Source organism: Perissodus microlepis, chromosome 5, assembly GCF_051167445.1.
Source record: "Perissodus microlepis isolate ML-2025 ecotype Zambia chromosome 5, ASM5116744v1, whole genome shotgun sequence".
Taxonomy (NCBI): domain Eukaryota; kingdom Metazoa; phylum Chordata; class Actinopteri; order Cichliformes; family Cichlidae; genus Perissodus; species Perissodus microlepis.
This window is the reverse complement of record NC_140465.1, coordinates 25,101,838-25,128,514: the sequence shown is the minus strand read 5'-3', so window position 1 is coordinate 25,128,514 and position 26,677 is coordinate 25,101,838. Positions and strand designations below refer to the sequence as shown.

At 40.2% G+C, this 26,677-nt stretch overlaps 1 protein-coding gene across 1 annotated transcript; it reads right to left on the bottom strand.

Moving 5' to 3' along the window:
- On the bottom strand, positions 1-26,672 carry LOC146387433 (protein-glutamine gamma-glutamyltransferase E-like). The gene is made up of 15 exons (XM_084929034.1): positions 15,575-26,672; positions 14,244-14,414; positions 12,573-12,827; positions 12,313-12,431; positions 11,366-11,494; positions 10,942-11,119; positions 10,519-10,654; positions 9,449-9,558; positions 9,197-9,312; positions 8,952-9,078; positions 3,290-3,435; positions 2,233-2,407; positions 1,909-2,072; positions 1,188-1,321; positions 1-693 (listed from the first exon to the last, which is right to left on the bottom strand). The coding sequence occupies exons 1-15, from the start codon at positions 15,597-15,599 to the stop codon at positions 546-548; spliced, it is 2,133 nt and encodes a 710-aa protein (XP_084785160.1). The 5' UTR covers positions 15,600-26,672; the 3' UTR covers positions 1-545.
- Between the last annotated feature and the right edge of the window lie 5 nt (positions 26,673-26,677).

Sequence of the window (26,677 nt, the reverse complement as noted above, 5' to 3'; positions counted from 1 at the left end):
AAGGTTTTACATTTTTGACAGTTTATTTGGCAAAATTATGCAATCACTTACTGACCCTTTACCAAATGATTTTCAATATACACTTACAGACATAACTAAATAGATGGCCCTAGCACACCTATCAATCAAAAGAACCATACCCCAACGTTTAAGCCTCAGCAGTAGCCAAATACACTAGGGGAAAAAAAGAAATAACAACTGTACAAGTTGTTATGAGGAAATCTGTACTGTCTATTTGATTTTTAAAAATTTTTTCTACCATACTGTCTAGTTGGGCATTTTAACACAGAAGTCTGTTAAGATGGACTCACTTTTGGAGCCAGTCTCAAAAAGGATCTTCTGAAGCTCAAAGTAAGGAAAAACACAAAGAATATGATGAATATAACTACATGATCTTGTATCCCTTGAAGGTTGTTTTTTTAATGCTGGTAAAGTTTTTTTTAATATAAAGAATTGTGTAAAAATAAAATATCTGCATCAAGCTTTTTTTTTTTTTTAATTTACTGACTAAAATTACACAGTTTCTACCCTGTGATTCTGAGGAATTATGGTTGGACATTGACAGTACAGGTGCACTTGAGGTCTCTGAAGGAGGAGCAGTCAAAGTCAGCCAGGAGAGTCTTCTTGCCAGTCTTCTTGGGAAGTAAGAAAAACGTAACACGAAACCTGTGGCTTGGTTTCAGATCTGGAAGTCTGTGGGAAACATAAGAGTAATACAGAACATGGTTAATGTTTAATTTGTGAGACCGGATTGGTAAAAGCTTGTGTTCCTAGAACTGCGACGACAGGAGGAAGCTGCAAGATGGGCCAAGGAGGTGAGCAGAAGTTTCTCCAGTGGAATTTTGCTGTCCTGATTTCAATGGCACATCCACTGTTTTACTCCTTAAACAGCTGGAAATGTGTGGCCAAACCCTATGACACACCATTACAGAAATCTCAGGGACTGCTGAGCACTCTAGTCAGTGGCTAGATAAAGGGGAAAGACCCCAGCTGAGCCCCGAGACATTAGGGAACCACACCCAGGTGTGATCAGCTTCTAGTGAGCCTGTGTCATTTGAGGTGGTGTGAAGACGGAAATAATGCCATTGCTACATGGAGGAAAAACTGGTGCACACAACACTTGTTGTGTAAAACTGTACACAAGCATTTAGAATCCAGATAAGTTTAAATTATGCACACACACTTACATGCAATTTTGCTCTCCGTCCACGAGACCACTTCCAGAAATAGTCAGAGTGCAATCTGTCAGTGTCTTGTTGACTGGGTTCATGAAAACCACTTCAGCAGTTGTGCTTTGGTTCACGCTTGCCAGACTGGGAGTCTAAAAGACAAAGATTTTACAGTTCAAAAACTTTTGCATATGCAATATTGTTCTCAACCAAAAATTAGAAACCACAACGCGTGTGTCACTTTCAGTTTATGCAGCTTCTGCTATAAATATGACAGCCCACATCATACAACACCACAGATACAGGAGGTGCATGTTTTATACACAGTCATGCACAAAGAAAAACACTCACTCTCTATGACCATCGCGCATGATATCAGATAAAGGTTTGGGCACACTCAAGTGTTCCATCCCAAAGGACAAATATGAAATTTGGTATACATTAAAGACTGCCAACTGTAATAATGTGACCTAACTCCTCATGTAGCAATCAGTTTCAGTTTACCTGTACCAGCTCCATGACCAATTACTTTTAAATACAAGACATGTCAACTGGCAGCGATGGTGCTTTTTGTTTTGTGCTAATTTAGCAAGCCTTTATTTCATTTCACATAATTATATTTATCATTAAAACAAGTACAGCAGGAGATAACAACAGCTGTGAGCTAATGTGTCAGTTGTTCTTTGAACACAGACACATAATGATTACAGAGTGAGAGAGATGGTAGTTTTTTACTCACTGTGATGGAGATTGGAGGATCCAACAGAATGATATCATTCACTGCTAGGTAGACATTTTTCGACTCCAGCTTATCTGTGACCATAGCTGAAATCTTCATGCTCTCACAGTCCACCATGTGCTCATGGTACACCAAGAAGGGGACCAAGATAGGGATGGACAGATCTGGAGCAGACAGAGGGAGAGAATTATAGTTGTTGCAGTCTCTCATATGACCTGACCTCTCAATCTGTCTTTGAGGTATTTCTAATCTAAGAATAAACCCCACCCCACAAAAAACACTTCAGAACAGAAGTTCAGATAAAGTCCTAGCCAACTGACTTACCTTTCCCAGGCAGCAGTGTCTCTTCCTTCACCTCACTCTGGATGTTTTCAACCGGTGAGCCATTGTATCTCATGGCCTGGACGCTGATATTGATGGACACAGGCCTGGCAGTGCTGCTCTCACTGTTCAGCACCAGCTTCAGACTCACATCCTGACCGTCCTTTGGCTTGGATACCTGCAGCACCACAAATAGTGTAATAAGGTACAATTCCCTGTGCACCAGGCTTTTATTATGCACAATTCCTTAAAATATGATTAAATGCTTAAAACAACAGCTTGTGAGATTTGAGTTTTCTTAATTTAGAAAAGCACTTTACTTTTAGGTAACAACGGTAATGGTCATCTCCTTTTGAATAAGTTGTGGTTTTTGGGTGGTTTTTTGTTAAAATTGATTTACAATAGAGAGCATTAAGCACAGATAGTTCATAGCCTTTGCTAATTTCAGCCAGTGGCTATAAACTATGAGTGATTCATAATTAGACAGTATTCAGTGTGCTTCATGCACAAGATATAGTTAAAACGTAAAGTTTTCATTCTCATTAAAGCACATACAGTAAAGATGAATGCAATCCTTAGTTCCAACAAAAACATTTGGTCCAATCACCACCACAGTTGTTAACATTAATGCTATTTGTGGGCCTCCTGATGACATTTCAAAAGAAAACTTGTCAGATGATGATCCTGCAAACAGCCAATCCACCAGTTATTCATATAACTGGCTGCTCAGCTAGAGCAGGACAAGTGTGCTAAAATGGTCATACTGTAGACACTCGAGTATAGAACTGGATATAAGAGATAACACATTTCACATTGACAGTGCTTTTTTCAGTCCTTTTTATGGTTTTATGGGGTCTGGTGGATTGGATGAGCTTTTATTCATTAACTGTTTTGGTTAACTTATTAAAATTAATTTAAAAAGGCAACAGAGGTAACTTTTTGTTACATTTGTAATAATAAAATTTTTTAGAAAATCCAGACACCAAGTAAGTACTAAAATATATTTAAGATTCACTTAAATAGAAAAATAAAGAGATACAACAGGAACTCTGTGATGTACCTCTTTAAATTGGATGTATATTTTTGGCTGTGGAACGATGCCCCCAGGAGATGTTCCGTTGGTACTGTTTGTGGCCCCTTCATTGTCCATTTTCTCCTTATTTCTGGAGAGGGCATATTTAAATACGGTTCTCTCCTTCTCAGTGCCTGTGGGGATTGAAAATGTTGTTGAGTTCAAGAGTCACAAATTAATTTTTATCAAATAATATCAAATGTTCAGACCATAATGAAATGAACCTTCTCATTACTGATGAAGTTTATTACATCTTCATCTGCAATATATTTTGCAAATTCCTATTACTCCATTAGGTTTATATAGTTGAATTTTGAAATTCCCAATAATACAAAATGTGACGTAAATTATGAAATAATTCACAGAAATAACTTTAATCTGTCAAAAGTAATAATAAATAAAAATTCTATAAATCTTAACCAATTAAAGTCAGACATTGCTTTTCAACCATGCTTCAAGTGAATTATTTAAAAAATAAATGCATGAAACAGGCCTGGACAAAAATGATGGTACCCCTAGAAAAGAATGAAAATAATGTGACCAAAGGGACATGTTAATCCAAAGTGTGTTCACTAATCAGCATCACAGGTGTCTACAATCTTGTAATCAGTCAGTGGGCCTATATATAGGACTCCAGGTAGTCACTGTGTTGTTTGGTGACATGGTGTGTACCACACTCAACATGGACCAGAGGAAGCAAAGGAAAGAGTTGTCTCAGGAGATTAGAAAGAAAATAATGTTAAAGGTAAAGGCTATAAGACCATCTCCACGCAGCTAGATATTCCTGTGACTACAGTTGTACATGCCATTCAGAAATTTAAGATCCATGGGACTGTAGCCAACCTCCCTGGATGTGGCCACAGGAGGAAAATTGATGACAAATCAAAGAGACGGATAATTCACATGGTAACAAAAGCCCAGAAAGACTTCTAAAGAGATCCAAGCTAAGCTTCATTCTCAAGGATCATCAGTGTCAGATCGCACCATCTGTTGTTGTTTGAGCCGAAGTAGGCTACATGGGAGATGACCAAGGAGGACACCATGGTTGAAAACAAATCATAAAAAAGCCAGACTGGAATATGCCAAACTACATGTTGACAGGCCACAAAGTTTCTGGGAGAATGTCCTGTGGATAGATGAGACAAAAATTGAACTTTTTGCCAAGGCACATCAGCTCTATGTTCACAGACGGAAAAGGAAGCATATCAAGAAAAGAACACTGTCCCAACTTTGAAACATGGGGGAGGCTCGGTTATGTTCTGGGACCGCTTTGCTGCATCTGGCACAGGGTGTCTCGAATCTGTGCAGGGTACAATGAAATCTCAAGACTATCAATGTCACGGTCGTACGGTCCTCCCCGGGTGATCTGGATTTTTGTGTGTATTTTCTCTCGGTCTCTCCTCTCTCCCAGCCGCGGGCTTTTGTTTACGGAAGTTCGCGCTTCCGGGGAGGGCGTGGCTCGGACGGCCTTCCACCCGGAAGCTGCGCCGCTCGGCTGTGGCCTCACCTGCACTCGATTGCTCTGCCAGCTGCTTCTAATCAGCCTCCATCTCAGAGCTGTGGTATATAAGGATGATGCGCGGCAACAGTCGACGTTGGATTATTATTCCAAGCTGGTAGCACTCGTTACTCAAGGGAAGTTGATAGTCGGTTAAAGAGCTCTGCTAATTCTATGTTTTGCTTTGCCTTCACCTAGGAGTTTGGCTCGGAGAGGAGGACCAGGAAACACAACTCACACTCGGGGTTGCACAGACGAAGGAGCACTTGGGGATTTAACTGAAACACCTTTTTAGATAGCACCTTTAACTGTTCGTGAGACCTCTTGGACACTGTAAATAAACGCACTGTTCACCCTGCTAACCTGAGCTCCGCATTTTGGGTCCCCTTTTCCCCCTGCAACCTTGACAGAATAATCCAACCAAGCCATGGACCCCGCGGGCTCTACTTTGGTTCAACGCGAGCTCTCCCTCCAGGCGGAGGCTCTGGAACGACACGAAAAGATGCTTAGACATGTTGCTAAGGAACAAACAGCACTCCTGCAGGCCGTAGTCGACCTCAAAGGTATGTTGACTTCTCCCTCTGGTGTTAATGTGGCTCCGTCTCGGCCCGCCTCTTCATTAGACGAGGCAGCAGCTTGTCCGCTTCCGCCTTCACCTCCACCACCACCACAGCGGGAACATACGCTCCCTGTGCCCGAGAAATTTAACGGAGAGCTGGGCAGGTGCAGGGGGTTTCTTACTCAATGCTCTTGGATTTTTCGACAGCAACCAACTGCTTATGCCTCTGACATAGCTAAAATAACTGTCATGGTCGAACTTATGACGGGGCGAGCGCTTCAGTGGGCACAGGCTGTGTTGAGCACTCAACCTTTGATTTCTTACCCTATTTTTCTGACCAAGTTTCGCTGTGTTTTTGATAAAGGAACCAGCCCTGACAGTGCGAGTCATCGCATGTTTTCGCTGAGGCAAGGTAGGCGGAGTGTTGCAGATTTCTCTGTGGATTTTTGGATTCTGGCTGAGGAGACCGGATGGCTACGCGGAGCTTTTCTGAACAGTCTGAATGAAAACATCAAACGTGAGTTGGCCACTAAAGAACTGCCTAACTCATTAAGTGCTCTGGTCAATATGTGCATTAGGCTGGATGATCACATTCAGGAGTTCAACAGGCGCTCTGGAGAGGGATGGCGGGCTGCTGCGGCAGCAGGTACCTCAACGGGATTTCCCTCGCTCACGTGGGGAGGGGGAGAAGATGAGCCGCCGAGGGATGAGGAGCAGCCAATGCAGCTGGGCCGGGCTTCCACAAATCCGAAGCAAAGACAACGATAACAAGCCGGTGAGTGCTTTTTGTGTGGCAAGAGAGGGCACTTCGTTGATTCCTGCCCTGACCGGCCAAAAGACTTAGCCCGTCAGTGAGAGTGGGGATCCTAACGGGTGCTACAGCCAACGTTTTTCCCCACTTAAGTTGTCCCGCTAAACTCATTTTTCAGACTGTCTTATGCCTGCAACGCTCTCATAGACTCTGGGGCTGAACAGAATTTCTTAGATGAAACGTTAGCCCAAAACCTAGGTCTACCTCTAGTTTCTCTTTCTGAGACTCTCCAGGTCTCTGCCCTTAATGGCGGCCATCTCGCTTCAATCACTCATCGGACTCAGGATATAACATTAATTCTATCTGGTAACCACTCTGAAAAGATTTCACTGTTTTTGTTTAAGGCCCCTGACACGCCTCTGGTTCTTGGTTTCCCTTGGCTTCAGTTACATAACCCCCACATTGACTGGGCTGGGGGGTGTGTCTCCGGATGGAGCACCTGCTGCCATGAGCGGTGTTTACTCTCGGCCGTCCTGGACAGCTCCGCTACGGTGTCCGTCACACCGTCTCCACCCCCCGACCTATCCTCAGTTCCGCCCAAGTACCATGACCTAGGGCAGGCGTTTAGCAAAGACCTGGCGCAGTCGCTGCCCCCGCATCGCCCCTATGACTGTGGGATAGACCTGCTCCCTGGCGCCCCCTTACCCACTAGGCTCTACAGCCTCTCTAAGCCAGAACGCGAGGCGATGGAATGCTATATCTCTGAATCGTTGGCTGCGGGCATTATTCGCCCCTCCACCTCTCCTCTCGGTGCAGGATTCTTCTTTGTGGAGAAAAAAGATAAGACACTACGTCCATGCATAGACTTTCGAGGGCTTAACAAGATTACTGTTAAAAATAAATACCCACTCACACTTCTTGCTTCTGCTTTTGAACTGCTCCAGGGGGCAACCATCTTTTCCAAACTGGACCTCCGGAACGCTTATCATTTGGTTCGCATTCGCAAAGGGGATGAGTGGAAAACGGCTTTTAACACACATTTAGGACATTTCGAGTATCTGGTTATGCCCTTCGGCTTTACCAATGCCCCAGCCGTTTTCCAAGCCTTAATTAATGATGTGTTGAGAGACTTCATTAACCACTTTGTGTTTGTGTATCTGGATGACATTTTGATTTTTTCCAGAACCCGCTCTGAGCATGTCAGACAGGTCAGGCTGGTCCTGCACCACCTTTTGGAGAGTCGGCTTTTTGTGAAAGCAGAGAAGTGTGAGTTTCACGTGCAGACAATTTCATTTCTCAGATTCATTGTGGAACAGGGGCGTCTGCGGGCAGATCCAGCCACGATAAAGGCCGTGGTAGAGTGGCCCATACCTAAGACCCACCAGGAGCTGCAGAGGTTTTTGGGTTTTGCCAACTTCTACAGACGCTTTATCCGGGACTTCAGCAAGGTGGCCCTTCCCTTAACTAATCTCACTTCTCCCAAACAGTCGTTCCAGTGGTCCCCGGCCGCCCAGCGGGCTTTTGACCGTCTGAAACACCTGTTCTCCTCGGCCCCGGTACTCGTCCAGGCAGACCTAAACCGGCCTTTCATCGTGGAGGTGGACGCATCAGACTCTGGAGTAGGAGCGGTCCTTTCCCAGCAGGGGCAGTCTGGATTTTTGTGTGTATTTTCTCTCGGTCTCTCCTTTCTCCCAGCCGCGGGGTTTGTTTATGGAAGTTCGCGCTTCCGGGGAGGGCGTGGCTCGGACGGCCTTCCACCCGGAAGCTCCGCCGCTCGGCTGTGGCCTCACCTGCACTCGATTGCTCTGCCAGCTGCTTCTAATCAGCTTCCATCTCAGAGCTGCGGTATATAAGGATGATGCGCGGCAACAGTCGACGTTGGATTATTATTCCAAGCTGGTAGCACTCGTTACTTAAGGGAAGTTGATAGTCGGTTAAAGAGCTCTGCTAATTCTGTGTTTTGCTTTGCCTTCACCTAGGAGTTTGGCTCGGAGAGGAGGACCAGGAAACACAACTCACGCTCGGGGTTGCACAGACGAAGGAGCACTTGGGGATTTAACTGAAACACCTTTTTAGATAGCACCTTTAACTGTTTGTGAGACCTCTTGGACACTGTAAATAAACGCACTGTTCACCCTGCTAACCTGAGCTCCGCATTTTGGGTCCTCTTTTTCCCCTGCAACCTTGACAATCAAGGGATTCTAGAGAGAAATGTGCTGGCCAGTGTCAGAAAGCTCGCAGGTCATTGGTCTTACAACAGGACAATGACCAAAAACACCCAAGAATGGCTAAGGGGAAAGCTTTGGACTATTTTAAAGTGGCCTTCTATGAGCCCTGACCTCAATCCTATTGAGCACCTTTGAAAGGAGCTGAAACATGCAGTCTGGAAAAGGCGCCCTTCAAACCGGAAACAACTGGAGCAGTTTGCTCATGAGGAGTGGGCCAAAATACCTGCTGAGAGGTGCAGAAGTCTCATTGACAGTTACAGGAATCGTTTGATTGCAGTGATTGCCTCAAAAGGTTGTGCAACAAAATATTAAGCTGTAGGTACTATCATTTTTGTGTCCAGGCCTGTTTCATGCATTTATTTTATTTTTTTTAAATAATTCAGTTGAAGCATACTTGAAAAGCAATGTCTGACTTTCATTGGTTAAGATATATAGAATTTTTATTTATTACTTCTTTTGTCAGATTAAAGTCATTTCTGTGACCATTGTGAGTTTTTCTTTCATTGACTGAAGGGTACCAACAATTTTGTCAACGTGTGTATAGTTTCATAATATCAGGATGGCAATGGACGAAATGGTCAGCTCAAATCTTTGAGTTTGTCAGCTGAACTCACCTTCCTTGTACTTGTACTTGTCTGTGATGTCCAGCCTCGTGTTGGAGCCAACATCCTTGGTGGAGATATTCTGTCCGACTGACTTGGTGTCAGAGAGCATTTTCGTCATTGTGCCATCAGCTTTACACTGAACACAGAGAAAGAAACAATTTAGAACACAAAACTGGACATAAAACATTTCTGCCAAAGACTTCCTACTAAATGTGATATTCATGTATTCATAGAGTCGAGCTATGTATACTAACCAGCCAGTCAATGCAGTCCGCATTGACCTCAGCAAAGACAAATGGGACATCATATTTGAGATCAGTTTCTCCATCCAAGATGGCTTTGACTGGGGCTGGACCGCAGCAGTATACACCTACATATGTAGAGCAGCTCATTCAGACAAAAATCAGTGTTCAAACGCAATACTTAGAAATTAATCTTATATTTACTATCAATAAATTAAAGTAATAAAACAAAGGAAGAAACAGTTTAGACAAGAAATTTCATACCGTCACTCTTTTCCTGTGGTGTTGGATCCACAACTTGCCACCCATCATATTTTCCATCCTTTGCCAGGTCAGTTCGGGTCATCCAGCACTCTAACCAGACGTGGAAGTTCCTTAAACACATACAGAACAAAACATTCTGATGTTGGAGTGAGTGGAAACTCAACACTGGATTTAGAAAGTCCAGAACAGTCAACAGAGCTGGACTACGTGACAGCATAAGGAAATTAAAGTGGTTGATCAAAAACTGGGGGGTTGATGATTTTGACACCTTGTGGTTAATTTAAACATAGACAATTACAAAGAAAGAATAATAAACCATCTTCAGCTGCACCAAAGAGTAAAACAGTTAAATGTGAATTATAAAATATTAGGGCTCTCTCTTCTAAGTCTTCTACTTCAATCTATTAATCATAGACTTAGATGGAGTTTTAATTCATTTTGAAAGCCTAACTCTTGGCCTAGTCCACCATAACGGAAAAAATCAAAAGCCAGTTTTATGTTACTATCTATCTTCCTCCCGGCATCCTCCAGATATCATGGGAGGCCCCTGCAATAGCCTAGACCTACTGCAGCGTAACTAAGAGAGGATTCAGGGTCACCTGATCCTTCCCTAACTGCATGCTCAATAAAAAAAGAAATGGTTTAAGTCTAATCTTAAAAGTAGAGAGGGTGTCTGTCTCCCAGTTCCAAACTAGGAACTGGTTTCACAGAACAGGGGCCTGAAAGCTGAGGACTCCCATTCTACTTTTAAATATTCCAGGAACCACAAGTAAATCAGCAGTGCAAAGTACAAATTAAATGAAAAGCCAGAACCTCCCCAGCCAAGAATCACAGACTTCATAGGTCCCTCAAACTGCCAAGCCTCTGGCTGAGGACCCGAGGTTAAAGGACAAACAAAGATCACATGCAGGGTGAGTAGAGAAATATATATATATATATATATATATATATATATATGTGTGTGTATATGAAGGCAAGAAAGTTCGAATGTTTGGTGAATAAGAGTAATAGATGAGGAAAGAATCTGTACGTCAATTGCTTTCTCAAAATATGAGCTTTTCGTGTCTTACCAGACACTGTCTTTGGTCTCTTTCTCTCTCACTCCATAGTCAGCATGGTACACATCAATGGTGAGATTCTTGTTATTGTCATGAGCTGACTGGAAGTTGGTGATCACACGGCATGGGATGCCCAACAGACGCATTACTGGATCCCAAAAGATAAAGAAAACAGCCAAAAAAAGAAAAGAAGTCAATGAAGCATTTGTCAAATTGTACATTAGATTTTATTGTTAAATATCATTATTCTTAATGCTATGCCACTAGCTGGCCCAGTGATAGAAAGTTGTAAGTAAGGAAAAGACAGATGAGACCCCTGCAAATCAATAATATTATGAACTTCCAGAGAACTTCTAGTATTATCCTACATTAGCACTTTGGTCTAGAAAATTGGCGGTTGTATTGTGAGTAAGGACTTGCAGAGTTAGTAAGTACCTGAACACATCACGCCAGAAAATACCCAGCACTGTCCATATTTGACTGATTGGCAGTTGATGTCATACCAGCGCTTGAGGATGGGATAGCTGCCAGACCAGTGAGTGGGTTCATTCCCACCCGAGTATGGACCTGACCACCGTCCCTCCACGACGCCATAGTCATCATTACTGTTGATCTGGAAGCAAAAAAGGAAAACAACTTTCTCCTTCTTATATTGTGATTTATACAAGTGAGCTATGGTTTCCCTCAAAATGGCTATAAAACATTAATTAACAAAATGCCATAAACCATTTCTTCCTACATGTTACCTTGATTCCTTTCATATTTAAAGTATAATCCTTTAAATCACCCTTTTGCAGAAATGTTCTTTGCAAATAAAATACATCTGTACAGAACAGATGTATATACATAAATATCCTACCATGGCGCTGACCACACGACTGACGTAGATGGGGTTACAGCGAGCAGAAACATCATTGGCTGCATTTGCCAGGTGTTTGGGGTTGACATCCAAGATCTTCAGACAAATCTTCACCATGTCTTCTTCAAACTGGGCAGGAAGAGAGCAGCTTATCTTAAACTACAGTGGTGTAAGTTATTCATACTTCATAGCATACTTATCGTCAAAAATTATCTACAGTAGTGTCAGATTGTATCTATGTGACTCACTGAGTCATTCCTGTGTGAGTACATTCTTAAACTTTACCTGCAAGCAATTAGCAAACATAAATATGTTTTTGCTTATGCAAAGGTTGATGGTGCTTACATCTTCTTTCTCTTGTGTTAAACATTTATCAAGAATCTTAAATTATTCTAGATACTGTATACACCCCTTTACATTAACCAGTTTTATTTTGCTTTATAGAAGATAAAATATTATAGTGGTGTGAAGACAATGGTGTTTAAACCCTTAAAATAAAATATGCAGTAACAATGAAATTTTAGCATTATTCAGTAGCTACCATTTTGAAAGATAAGATTGTGCCTTTTTAATATGGTGCTATTTGGTGTCTATTTATTAAACTCAGTGTCAAAAATCTAATAAACCTACACAAAGTGTGTTTGTATGTGTGTACTGGTTTTTCCTATCTTGGTGGAGACCAAAATCTAAAATTTACCATACTTGTTGGGCCCAACCAAAACCCAAGACCCCATGAGTTTGAAGGCATTTTTCAGACTCAAAATGTGGTTTTAGTGTCAGGGTTACAATTGGGTTAGGTATAGGGGAAGGGTTAGGGTTAGGCATTCATTTTTGATGGTTAGGATTAGGGTAAGCGGCTAGGGAAAACATTATGTCAATGAGACAACACCCGACATATGTATGTGTGTGTGTGTGTGTGTGTGTGTGTGTGTGTGTGTGGTGTATACCTGCCCAAAGTCCCAGGGAACAGATCTGATGTAGTTCTCACTTCCACTATAGATTATACCATGTTCATTCATCACATACTCCTGTCTCTGTGCCTCATCAGAGAGAGACACTGAATCATCTACAGTAAAAAGGACAGGGATAAATACTTAAGACATAAAGATCAATGGATAGTGTTTTTAAGGAAAACAACATCAACAGATGAACAGTGTTGATGGACAGTTAGGCAAACTGGCGGCAGACAGAAAGATAACAAACCTACCAGGGCACCAGGGATTGAAGAGCACTACCAGAGTTGCCAACAAGGTTTCCTCGTCCCTATATCTGGCAGTTAAGTTGTACTTTCCGATTGGAGCGTCAGCTGGAGGGGTAATGGTTAAATTCAAGGAACCCGTTAGTGGGTAAGATCTCTTCTCAAGCTCCACCTTCCATACCGCCTTCGCTGACGGCGAACGGCGGATTTTGTCTGGAATACCAAAGCATGACTTTGTCCCCAGGTTCTCGGATGGATGTTTTCCTGTTGAGAGGATTCACAGAGGTAATAGGTAACTAGAGATAAACAATACAATACAATCAAACCGTTTTAACCACCAAACATGGACATTATGAAAACTATCCTACTTAAACCCGCAGTAATTCTAATGACCAGCAGGTGGTGACTGTTTAAAAAAGTGCAGTTGCAAAGAAGACTATGAGAAAACAGCAGTAAGTAAACACTTTTATGGTTTATGGTCGCAGTCCCTATTTTCAAATTTTACTGAATGCAACATCATGTTCCTGTTACAACGTTGTTCTTCATTATCATCAGAAACAATGCTCTATGAGTGACAAGTCACTAGTGCAGGTGTGTGTCGTGTTTCTCAGTTTCTCAGTCCTTTTCCTTGACATGTCAGTCAGGTCAAGGCTTTAAAACACCACTGTCTATAAACTGGTGAAAACTGTCACACCAACTGGGTCCATCTTTAACTTACCGTCTATGGTCACTGGCAGGACCTTCTATGTCCAAAAAAAGAATTTAATAAACATAAATCAGTACCTTAAAGATGCATCATTACTCTTTTTTAAATTACGCATTAAAAGGGGAAATGGGTTCAAAGTTGAGCACAGTCCAAGAATAAATCTATGGAGCTATAAATGAGCATTATAGGTTACCATTTGAAAGTTTAGCCATGTTTACTAAGATATTGACCACATATACATGTACAACACAGAACAAGTAAATATGTCTCTCATTATAGACTTGCACCTCTCACTCTATGACAGCTGGGGTAAATATTAACTTTCAAACTTGTTAGAATTTGCATTATGTACTGTGCTTCCATGCACATTTCAATCATGCCAGTCACTGCCTCCCTTTTTAATTTCATGCCAACAAAGACATTGCAACCAATGACTGAAAGCAAAAGAAAAACTCTGGTCACATCCAACTGTGCTAGTAGGTGAAAGCCTTTAAGAAGTAAAGCTTAGTTTACTTACAACAGAGCCTTTCCCTTTTGTGTTATGTCTAGCTTTCTCCTCACCCTTTCAATTGTCTGCTCCACCCTCATTGCTGTCACCTGACATAATTTCTCTTAATCTCTCTTTCTATTAATAAATATAAAACCTGCTCTCTGTTTGAAATATCTGGCTCCTGTGTTTAAGAGCTCTTTTTAAACTACACTAACACACATGTATCTTTCATTTTTAATGGGTTTCACAAAGGTCTTGATAGACATCCATATTAAGCATTCCGAAACATTAATATCGCTGATAAAACAAAGAGAAAAAGAAGAAAATAGAGAAAACAGAAACAAGAAAAAAAAACTCATAAAACACTGTTGATACATGGAAATCAGTTTTCAAACAGTTCTTTTATTACTTCAATAAACAAAATCTATTAAAAGAAAGTTATATGCAATTTAAAAATATCTTCATTGTATAATTACAGACCAACCTGTTTCTGCAGTGATGGCGAGCGGGTAAAGGTCAGGGTTGAAAGGTTGCGTCAGTTCAACTTTCACAGTGAACGGCTGACCTCTCCTCACAATCAGCTGATCCTTTGAGAGTTTTTTGGTGTGGTGTTCAGTGTTGTTGATCTCATAGTTGAGACTGACTCCTTTAAAAACTGGAATAAAAAAGTAAAAATATAACTGAAACAGACAAAATCAAAAGAACTGTGGCTAGTATTCCAGGATACTGGAACCTTTGTCCTGTTAGTGTCTTTTGTGTGTGTGTGTGTGTATGTTTACTCTATCTTTTCAAACTGTCTCCTACACACAAAGTTTAATAATTAATAACAAGAATTACACCTTTGCTTTGACAAAGTTTACTTGCTGAGTTCAAATCTGAAAACCCCTTTCCTCCAACATGTCCTACTTTTTAGTTATGATGTTGCAAGAATTGGACAATTAGGATGACTGAACAGAAACAGCAACACATTTCAGCATTTCAGAAGTAAGTTTGGTCTTGAGATAAGAAAAGCCAGATGTTTCATTCTAAGGTTATTTATAGATGTCTGCTCAAGAAATGGATAAATGTAAGCACAATAATTTAATGGAGCTCAGAAGGTAAAGCAGGTCATCTAATCGGAGGGTTAGTGATTCAATCCCTGGCTGCTTCAGTCTGCCTGCCAAAGAATCATTGGACAAGAATAAACCCCTAGTTGCTCTCTGATGTGTCCGTCAGAGTATAAATATTAGATAGAAAGTACTGAGGCATAAAAAAGTGCTTGTGTAATGTGTGTGAATGAGGCATGCTGTATAAAAATCAATCTGGCATACTGGTATTAAAACTGACTTGAACCTGGACCTAATTTTGTTTTACAGAACATATTTTGGATTTTCATGGTTGTGAGATAATGACCACAGGCATGCCGTTAGCTTTGTCTGGTTTTTGTTTTTTATTGTGATAAAGTTGAGCATATCACAAAAAAATCTTCACTTGCTTTAATCCAATGCATTTTTATTCCCCAGAAGCTTTTTTTTTTTTTTTAAGAAACTGCAAAGGTGACTGGAGTCACACCATCTATAAGCATTTTATGACATTGTTTTTAATTTACCAGATAAAAACTGACACAGAAATCTCTTTTTTATTTTGCTTTTGCTTCTAACAAACCATGTAATGTAATATTATGTAAATACATTTTATTATGTAAATAATATATCTTGTGTTAAAAAGAAAATGTAAATAATAATACATTCTTCATGCATACAATATATATAAGGTACGATGTATTGAAAAATGATGGTAAAATTCAGTTAATGTACATCCAGTTGCTGTACTTACTTGACCGTCTGGTCTCCGATGACATCTTTCTAGACTTTCTGCAGCAGTTTAAGTACAGCGAGAAGCTCTCTGGAAGGCGCTGACCAGCACACTGACAGGATACGCTGAACCATGGTGGATTTTAAACCAACTCCTACACCCATCCCCATTTCACAAACTAGATTAACCAGCTAGACTAGCCAGTTCCTGGTTGTTCAAAAGCTGCTTGCGTGCACACACACACACAAGGGTAAAGAATGTTACCAAACCTGGATCGACTCCAGAAATGAATAACTTTTAAGCAAGATTAAACCGCACCCCTGGCAAAAATAAATAAATCAAATTCCATTTAGCAATCAAAACCGAACCCATTGCATGACCTCACTGTCAGAGGTGTCATTATGGACCTGACGGTAATTTGTGGATTCCAGTTTGTGACTGCTAATGTGATTTAACCTGCAACGCATGCAAGCGTCACACAATGAGCACAAACCTGGATTAGAACTTTGCATGCTGCTTTATTTACTCTAAGTACAATATGCATCAGTTTAAAATAAATACTTGCTGATAATTCACAGGTAATTTAGTATAATACATTGCACTAATTATGTATGGAGGGTTTCATCCCAAGTCAAGCATCTTGTGACTGTATGTTAAGCAGAATGAAGGAGGCCGGGAATAGTGAGTGCCAGAAACCCTATCTGAACGAAACAACAAACATCCATAAGTATGTCAGAAAGAACTGATCACGTGCTTAGTGAATACATCAGGCAGCAGAAACCCAAGAAAGAAGATGAGCGAGAAGAAGAACCACCATGGACAGATAGATTGCATATACCAGATAGAAGAAGTGGCTGATATTAAAAAAAATCCTACCAATGGCTGGTCAAAGCTCAACTGAAAGACAGCACAGAGGCACTAATCAGTGCCCCAGAGACAATACAGCACATAACAGCAGGGTGGAAGATGCTATCAAGTATGGCATTCATGGAACGCCATAACCAAGTAGCCGGCACAGTACACTGGAACATCTGTGCCAAGTATAGACTGGAAGTCCCAAGGTCAAAATGGCATACTAGGGTAATGGCTAACCAATGAGAAATAGTAGTTGTGGACAGGCACAGGAAGATGGCCATAGGGACAGATGTAGCTATACCAAGTAATAGCAACATCAGGAAAAAGGAACATGAAAAGCTGAGAGAGGTGCTTGAGAAAATATGGAGGGAGAAGGCAACAGTGGTCCAGCAGTTTCCAGGAATGACATCTGAGATCTCTTTCCAGAAGAGGGCAGGATTAGGAATTGCAAATATATTGCGCAGGACTCTAAATTTGGGATTAAAAAAAAAAAATAATCTACATCTATCTATATAGATAACTATCTATATATTCAACTATCTATATATTGTGTCTCTTACTTGTAGGCTTTCACTATGATACACAGGCTTCCTCAAGGGTGTTCTTGACTTGGTTAGATGTTTTTCTTAACCATGGAAATAATTCAGCATGCACTCTAGTTGTCTTACGTGGTCTTTCAAGCCTTTTGGTGTTGCTGAGGTAGTAAATACCATTAACTTGTTTTAACAACTGATTTGGGCAATTCTAAAGTTTCTGCTGTCTCTTTGTTAGATTTATTTGTGTTTTTCAGCCTTATCACCTCCATCACTTGCACTAACATCTCTTTGGGCCTCTTATTTAAAATTAAATTTGAATTACAGCAAAGAGCTTGCTGTGTTAGTCCATTTGATTGACCTTTTTTATCATTATTTATTTATTTATTTTAAGTTATTGGAGACAGGACAGACATGACAAAGGGATAGGAAAGGGAGAAAGAAAGAAAGGGTGAGAGGGAAAGAAAAGCAGAGGGGAAGAGGGACAGTGAGAGAAGACACTAAAAAAAAATCAGCTGGATCACCTTTTTAAACAAAAAGCAAAAAGAAAGTAGCACAACACCACAGCAATAACCTAGATAAGTGTAAGTAACGGTAAATACTAAATATTGAATTTTATTGTGCAGCACGTAAGACCGACAGCACACAATGTGTGTGAGCGCGCTTGTATTCAGAAGGTTTCTCCATGTAACGATCGGCTGGAGGGAGTGGGAAGCCATAGCCCTGCCCCCCAGAGTTTGAACTGTAATCCACAAATTGCAGTCATGTCCATAATCACACCTCAGTTAAGGTAATCAGTTTTTCTGCGTACTCATGGCTCTACCCACATCAATCCGGCTGTAACCGCTTCCATTAGTCGTCGATAAGCCAGGGCCGTGCCAGCTCCAATCAGCAAGAACCCCGTTATCATGGTTCCCAATAGGTAGATGTCTTCAACGTCCTCCATTGAGAGTGTTGCCAGACACATAACCTGCTACTTCTCCCAGCTGTCCATTGTGTATCCAGCAACAAATGTCAATTGCGTTAAGAGATCAATTGATCAAATCCATAATTTCGTGATTTAGAGAACAAGACGGAGAGAGTTTCTGAGAGTTAGACAAGACTAGACAAGGACAAGAGAAGCCAAACAGGAGAGCCACAGGAGAGTTATTCAGGCAGCTAATTGAGGGAGATTAGTGTGCAACGACTTATGAGATGAATTCTCAATTTGCAAATTGTGAACACATTTTAATCACCACTATATCACTGATGACTGTTACTTTTAACAATAATTAATTAACTCAACAAAACATACCTTTCAGCTTTTCATGTGTTTTGAAACTCGGTTTTTGGAGACCTGGAATGTAAATTTTTCTGTCTCTAAAGCACACAAAAAGGTTTGGACATTTTTCATAGTGCATGTTTGAGGTTAACTTTTTCCAAAGAAATAATTACCACAGTTCAGCAGGCTACATACTGAACTTGAAGGATAAAAGCAAAGTATTGATCCAACTGTGTTAGTATCCATCCGATACCAATAATAGTGTTGGTATACTATCGATATTTGGATCAATCCGCCCATCTCTAAGGGCTTAGAAAAATTCACACACACAAAAAAACTAAACCCAGAATATGAGAACTAGAAGAAAAAAAAAAACACTGCGAAACGAAAACTGAAACTAGAAATGTGGAACTAACATTCAAACCAGAAAAACGGGGAGCCTTACACACATGAGGTGGTACAACGCAACAAAGGGCAAAGGAATACACAGGGCTTAAATATACAAGGGAGTAATGAGGGAATGGGAAACAGGAGGGAAACACAGCTGGGACTAGAAAGACATAAGGAGACATGGAGAAGCAAAACTAGATACACTGACATAGGACATGGGACCGTCAAAATAACCAGGAACACAAGCCACAATACCAGGAGGCACAGAGACTAAATCTAAAGGCTGGAAAATCACAGAGGTGCTAAAGAATAACTAAGGAACATGAAATACAAAAGACAAAACCACGAAAAATCCCACAAAATCCCAGAACATAGAATAAACAAAACCTAAACACGGAGTCACCCGACTTCAAACCATGATAGTGTTTTTTAAAATGAAATTTAAAAAAGTAAAAATAAGTAAATGGATTCAAAAATCAACAATGTATTTCTGACATTTAAAATAACAAATCCTCTTCTCATTTGAGAATCCATTTTCTCACTGCATTTCCTTTTCCTGTTAGCTCACAGATTAGTTATTATATTAGCAAATGGATTGGCTTCGGGATTAACTGCTGGAGTAGCTAACAGATTAACTATTGGGTTAGTTATCCCATTTCCAAAATACCAAAATAATGCAAATTAGCTCTGTAATTCAGGGGTGCCCAATCCCAGTCCCCGATAGCTACTATCCAGCAGCTTTTAGATGCATCCCTACTTCAGCACCCCTGCTCAAATTGGTTAGACAGACACATTCTTGCTGCCCGCCTTTTGGCTGTGCAGGTTTGCACTGCTAAAACATGTGTGTGCTTATACAAAGGCCATCAGCCTTGGTATTTACACTCTAACCAACAAAGATGAAGAATGAAGAGACTCTTCAGTCAAATGGAGAGCTGAGGCTCCGAGTGTGGGCCTGAAGACAGCCTGACCACCTGTTGAAGGTAACGTGCTGACTTGGCTAATGCTAACATCACCGCATATAGCCCCACGCTTTTAAGATCATGTTAGATTATGAAAATTTTACCTGTTACTTTATACACAGTGTTAGAGCAATAGTTGCAACCTACGGCCTTTAAACTCGTGATTAAAATGCTGTCTGTAAACTCATCAGTCCAGATGTTACTGCATACCTTTGTGAGGCTTAGAGTTAAAAGAACTGAGACAGGGTGATTAGAATAATAGCTCTTAGTTCTCTATTGACTGAAGTCCATTTATTTTAATATACGGGCGCACCTATTTCTGGATGGTTCAAAATCTGATCGCTTAGATTTCTGAATCTAAAGAGTGAATGCATTTAAAGCAGGAACTGCGCACCTTGCTATCAAAAGCTTGTTTTTGTTGAATTCATCAGCAGCTGTGGAGAGATGTATTTGAATATCTTCTGCTCCTCTTTTCCTAACCTGGAAGCTAAGGATGGCTTAATCCACACCTGGACACAAGCCTTACCACTTATCATAGATGTTACACCCTCCATGCAGCAACTCCAGAGAGAGACCCACGACCACTGATTAGGATTAGCCAGAAATATGTCCCTTTCTGGCAGCTGTGGTAACTTATAATAAGAAAGTTTGCATTTGAAAAATGCTGGGTCATGTATGAATTGTCTGAGACCATGTGTCATCATACAAGGATATTACATTTAGGCTTTTCTGCACCCTCATTCTTAATTAAGTGTTTTAAACTTTGATAAAATATGGCAACTTTGTGTTGTACTGGGAATTTTTGACCATTCTTCCAGAAGCACATTTGTGAGGTCAGACACTGATTTTGGACCAGAATGCCTGCCTCACAAGCTCTACTCTAATCCAAAACTGTAGTATTGGGTTGATGTCAGGACTTAATACAAGCCAAACTTGCTCATCCATGTCTTTAAGGACCTTACTGTGTGCACTGGTGTCCAGCCGTGCTGGAAAAGGAAGGGACCATCCACACTGTGGCAGGTCGTTTCATAACCACAAGGAATTTGATATGAAATGAAATTGTTGCACGATATCGTCCAAAATGTCTTGGTATGCTGAAGCATTATAAGTTCATTTTGACCAGAACTAAGAGGGCGATCCTAACTCCCTGCTCTACCACACTTTACACTTGGCACAAAGCAGTCAGACAAGTACCCTTCTCCTGACAACTGCCAAACCCAGACTCATCCATTGGACAGAGGTGGAAAGTAACGAATTACATTTACTTGCGTTACTGTAATTGAGTAGTTTTTTTGTGTATTTGTACTTTTTAAAGTAATTTTTCAAGTCTGTAATTTTACTTTTACTTAAGTATATTTTTTAAAAAGTATTGTAGTTCGCTACGTTTTCAATCACACCCGTTACTGAGTAAATTAAAAATAAAAAAAAACATTGCGCTACGGAAATACTACAGGGAACAATGGGTAGTAGAACAAATTGGCGCTAAGGTCACGTTAAAGATGGAGTCTGACATCGGTGTTACGGATCCAGTGAAAAAAGAAGCGCCGTCGAATTCTGCTGACCCTGAACTCGAAGAAACGGATGTGAACCCCTGGCCGTATTTGAGGGACCATTTCGGCTTCAAGTGCGAGAAAGGCAACAGCTTTATTATGCAGTGTAAGCTGTGTTTGCCCAGAGAGACCGAGTTAGCAGCTTTTAAAAATTCCACATCAAACCTGCGCAAGCATGTAGAGGTAAGTTAAATACAACTCGTACCGTTATGGTAGCAAAAAGGCTGTGTTCAAATTAATCACATTACGTTAAGACATCTGTGAAGAACACAGATAACGTTGGTTGGTACTAGCAACTTGCTGTAATCGGGCACGTTGTTGTCCACGCAACTTGCATTTTTTTTACTGGGTTGGTAAATTGCCAAAAGAAAATGTGTTTACCTACGTTTTTCCTGTTTGTTAATAATAATAATTTATTTTAAAAAATAGTTAAATTAAAGACAGAAGCGGCTACTTTCTTACTTAACCCACATATGTTCACACTGCAGGCAAAAGAATAACAGAGCGCTCACTTACCTTAGATTAGTCAAAGACAGCTGACTTCTGTTACTTGTTAATTAGCACTTGCAACCTCCCGTTAACTAGCCTGTTACTGTCCAATAAAAAAAAACACCACGAGGTATATTGGTATAATTTACCAGCGGTAGCTATGTAATGCATTGATGTCTTATTAGGGACGCCAAAAAACTTTCTCTCAAACTTAACACTGGCCTGCCTGCCTCAGCTGCCTTCGAGCGTCTCTTTAGCTGTGCTGGACTACTGTTCACTGCAAAGTGAGCAAGGATGAACTCTACTAACTTTGAAAATCAACTGCTCCTCAAAATTAACAGGAAGTTCAGAGAGTAACACTCTAGGATGGATACAAAGGAACTTTAATCTAGAGGTACAGTAGGGCAGGGCCAAGTTTAAAAAATTAAAAAACATTTTTAAAGCAGCTGCCGTTCAGTTCAGTACTTGTTCTCTTATTTGACAGTTTAGAACACATTCTCATGTGAAAGAATCATATGGTTTTGTATTGAAAACACTGTGATACCTGACAGTTTGGTTGATTGGTTTGGTGACCATTATCCATTTTCATGTATAGACTTGCAGTTTAACTGCCACTGCACTTTAATTTGTAAAGTTTTTCTTTTCACTAAAAAAGAACTGCTTTGAGATTTATATCCCACTGTCTTTTTTTGCACTACTCAGAAGCGGCTGTCCTCCTGCTGACAGAAAAGTAACTATGTAACTTTTACTCTGAGTACATTTTAAATGAGCTACTTTTTACTTTTACTTGAGTACATTTTTAGACAGGTAATTTTACTTGTACTTGAGTAAAATTTCAGCAAAGTAATAGTACTTTTACTTGAGTAAAAATATTTTAGTACTCTTTCCACCTCTGCCATTGGATTGCAAAATGGAGAAACAGGATTTGTCACTCCAGAGAACACTGAGTCCATTGGTGGCATGTTAATTTTTATATCTGTGGCCATGGAAGTGATTGGAAGACTTGAATTCAATGATTTGGATATATGATTTAATAGATTTGACAATATGGTGTATTTTAGACCATTTCTCACAAGAGGTCTCAGTTTTGAAGGGTGCCTCCTCCAGACTTCATGTTTCAGCTCCTTCCATAGATGTTTAACAGGATTTAAATTAGGGCTCATAAAATGCCACTTCAGAATAGTCCAATGTTTTACTCTAAGCCACTCTTGGGTGTTTTTAGCTTTGTGTTTGGGACCATTATCCTGAAAGTTTTGTCTCAGTTGTAGGTCATGGTCCTCCAGGACCATGACCTACAACTGAGACAAAACTTTCTAAAACTGGGTAGAACATTTTGCTCCAGAAAGCCTTGACAGTGTTGAAATTTGATTTTGGCATAGATTCAAGACATATAGTGCTGATGTGACTTGCCAAAAAACTCCAGTTTTGTCTCTTCTATGCACAGACCATTGTCCCAGAAGCTTTGTGACTTGTCAATATTCATTTGGGCAAATTCCTGTCTCACTTTTTTAAGCTTTGCTTTCAACAGTGGTGTTCTCCTCCGTCATCTTCCATTAAGTCCACCTTGGCTTAAATAGCAATGGATGATTTGATCTGCCACTGATGTATCTTGGCCTTGGAGTTCACCTTTTATCTCTTTGTAAGCTATTATGCCGTCTTTGGTTACCATTCATATCACTGATCTCTTCAGTAAGGAGTAAAAGCAGTGCACTCTTTAGGGTTTTAGCAAAATGTGATTAACAGATTACTCATCAACCCTGGTTTCACCATAAGCCTTCATAATCAGGACTTCACACACCATCTGGTGACATTTTCCCCTTAAAATGACTAATTGTTATATTTTATACCAATTAGGAAAAGTCATATTTCCAATTGATGCGCACACCCTGCACTTTAATTTAAACATCAAAACATGTTGAATCTAGTCCGATGACAAACCAAATGAATACCCTGAACACCCTGACAACCATTCTCATGTCATGTCTTAGCATACAGCAGACTTTCCTAGTTAGTGAATGTAGTCTTGCATGAGTAGGATGTGATTAGAGTGAATCATGTAATGTAGAATTTGGAGTAAAATTTCCTAATATTGCGTCAGGCTATCCAGTAATATTTTTGATTTGCATTTTGTTACTTTTGAATTGTCACAAAGGCATCTGTGTTGAAACTGTTTATGGGTGAGTGTGAGTTCACTTTCTAATGCCCAGAGAGTTCGTAGATCCCTGTAACAGCTTGGTGGTTTTTTGTTTTGCTTACTTTTCAAAAGTTGCACATGTTGTTATTTATCATTATTAATAAAATGCTTTAGACACTTAAATCTCAAATTAAGTTAAGTTAATTAATCAAGTTTTTTTTTTTTCCCCTTTGAGTCTAGAAAACTGCAGTCAATATATAAAGGGATTCTGTTGTATTTTTACTTACTTTCCATCATGTACTGTTACAGTGGTGGATCTTCATATTGAAGTTGGTCATTTTTTTTTAATAATGAAGTCAACATATGTACAAATAATCCCTGTGATCCAAAAGCCCAATATAAAATGTATAAGAATTATTTTGAACTATGAATTATGTAAAGCTAATCCAACACTGCTTAATAATAATCAAAACGAGAAAAAAAAAAGTAATATCAGCACATTTAATTTATGGTTCAGTAACAATCCAGTCTGGGCTGGAAAACATTTCTATTTTTCTAGCAATAAGAGAGGCAAAAGTATATTTAAGTTTCATATTCATGATTTTGTTTTCCAATGCCTATGTGGTGTAGTGGTTATTACTTTGGCCTAATTGTATTGTAATTGTGTTTTTCTCACGCAAAATAATCCATGTAAGGACTCCTCCCTCTTAATTGTTTTTCTGCATGCACACATTTTTTTTACATGTACCCCACCCACATAGACACATAAACCCATCATTCCTCACATAGGCACCAAAGGAAAAAAAATAGGAAACAACACAGGGCTCGCAAAATTTCAAAATCCCTGGTAGCCCTTCGGGCAGGGACTCTTCAGTTTTTGGTAGCCCAAAATAAATTTAAGTAGCCCGAATAAAAAAGAGAGCAATTTTTTGATTGATGTTTTGTTTCCTGTTTTGTTTCCGTTACAATATTATACATTAAAGTATAATATTGTAACGGAAACAAAACATTAATCAAAAAATTCTTTAAACACAAATTACAACATTGTATAAAAATTACAATCATCAACTCAAATACTTGGTTCTAATTGAACAGAAATTTCTATGAACTTGTAAGAACTGTGTAGGACATGAATCAGTCTGTGTCAGATCCTGAATTTGAAATTTCCACTGAAGTCACGGGTAAGAAGTAAGTGGAACCAAGATCGAGGCCATTTGCTTTTTGAAGTTTGCAAAGACTGCTAAATTTTGCCAGTGGTAGTTCACTCTTTGCGACATAGTACGCTATTCTAAACTGATTTTCAGGTTTATTTTTAGTATGTTATTTGCAATTGGTGTTTGTTCTGGGAAAGATATTGCAGACTGAGCAATAATGCATTTCTTGCATTTCTCATGGGTTCTAATGGGGGCCTTTCTTAAAATGACTGGTCCCAGTAACAAAGGCGCTTGTCGACTCAGAAATCGAGGGAAAAGCAACAACACACCCGGCAGAACATTATGTTATTTACACGGGTGCATATAAGTGGTCCGCATGTGCGCATTCGCTGTCAAAATAAAAGACGCGCACCAGATAAGAAGTTGCAACGCGCGTTTGCGTCCATATAAAAGGCACTGTTTTTGTCCGCTAGAGTGGGATTTTCACGGCACATTCTGCACCACATCTCTGTGCGTTCATCATTTGTTTGAAGCCAGCTCACCTCCTGCAAACACTTTTCCGAGAATACGTGCTTCTTTTGTGGTTCGGACTCCTTCTGACATTTCTTTGGATGTGGAGGAAAACCAAAGTAATTGCTTAAAGGAGCTTGCTTCTTCGACATCTTTAAGAGTTCTAAACAAATGTCTGTCCTCCTCCAGAAAATCTTATGTACGCAAACACGCGGTGCAACTTCTTATCTTGTGCGCGTTTTTTATTTTGACAGCGAATGCGCACCTGCGGACCACTTATGTGCAGCCCTGGTTATATAGCTCATCATATCGCAGCCACAGAAATTCTTTTGTCCATGAAACCATAAAGCTGCACTTTCTTTTTGCCTTATAGTCTGATTTGTCATAACTTTTCCGTTTTGTGGTAAGCTTTTCTTTGGCTGTCACTTCTTCACGCTGACCTGTCTTATTTGGCTCAGCAGAACTAAAATATATATCCTGCTGCTTTTACACACGCACTCACATAACGCTCAGCGATTCTCTGCGCGATCAACCTCTCACATGTTTAAGCTTGCTGCGGGAGATTTCACTTGTCATGTTTGCATAGTAAGCTAACGATTGATAAGACGATGTCAGAGGAATTGGTGCGCAAATTATCATCACTCACCAATCAGTGCTGTCGCTCTCTATAAAACAGTTCGCGCGATTGCAAAGTGAAAGCAAAAAACAAGCGCAAATTCAAACACGATTTCAATATGTCACATATTGACAGTGGCTCACCGATGCCAATGACATAATTACCCAGCTACATTTCCGAAAGAATGCAAAAGCATTGAAATATATTTTCCTATGATAGCCCGACGGGCAGGGCAGAGACAGATTTTGGTAGCCCGACTGGAAAAATCGCTAGCCCCGGGACGTCGGGCTAGCGATTTTGCGAGCCCTGCAACAACAACAGAAACACTCCTAAATGCACAGATACGCTAGCTGTCCTGCTGAATGAGGGCTTTGGCTTTCTGCAGGTCGTGATCGACTGCATCATCTACAAACTGAACCCAGGTCAGCTTTGACTCCACTCACACATGACTGGATCTGGAAGGGTTGTGACAATGATAAACAATTTATTTTCATATCACTTATAGAAAGAAACCACAGTGCCCAACATGGACATGAACTAATAATATTCAGGTTTAATCTAACCCGGAAAAATGCAACAGAAAATGATCAGGTATGATCAGATGTTCAGATGCTCCACCCACGTGTTTTTGAATGCTTACTCTGGACTGCACATACAGCACCTGCCGATTGTT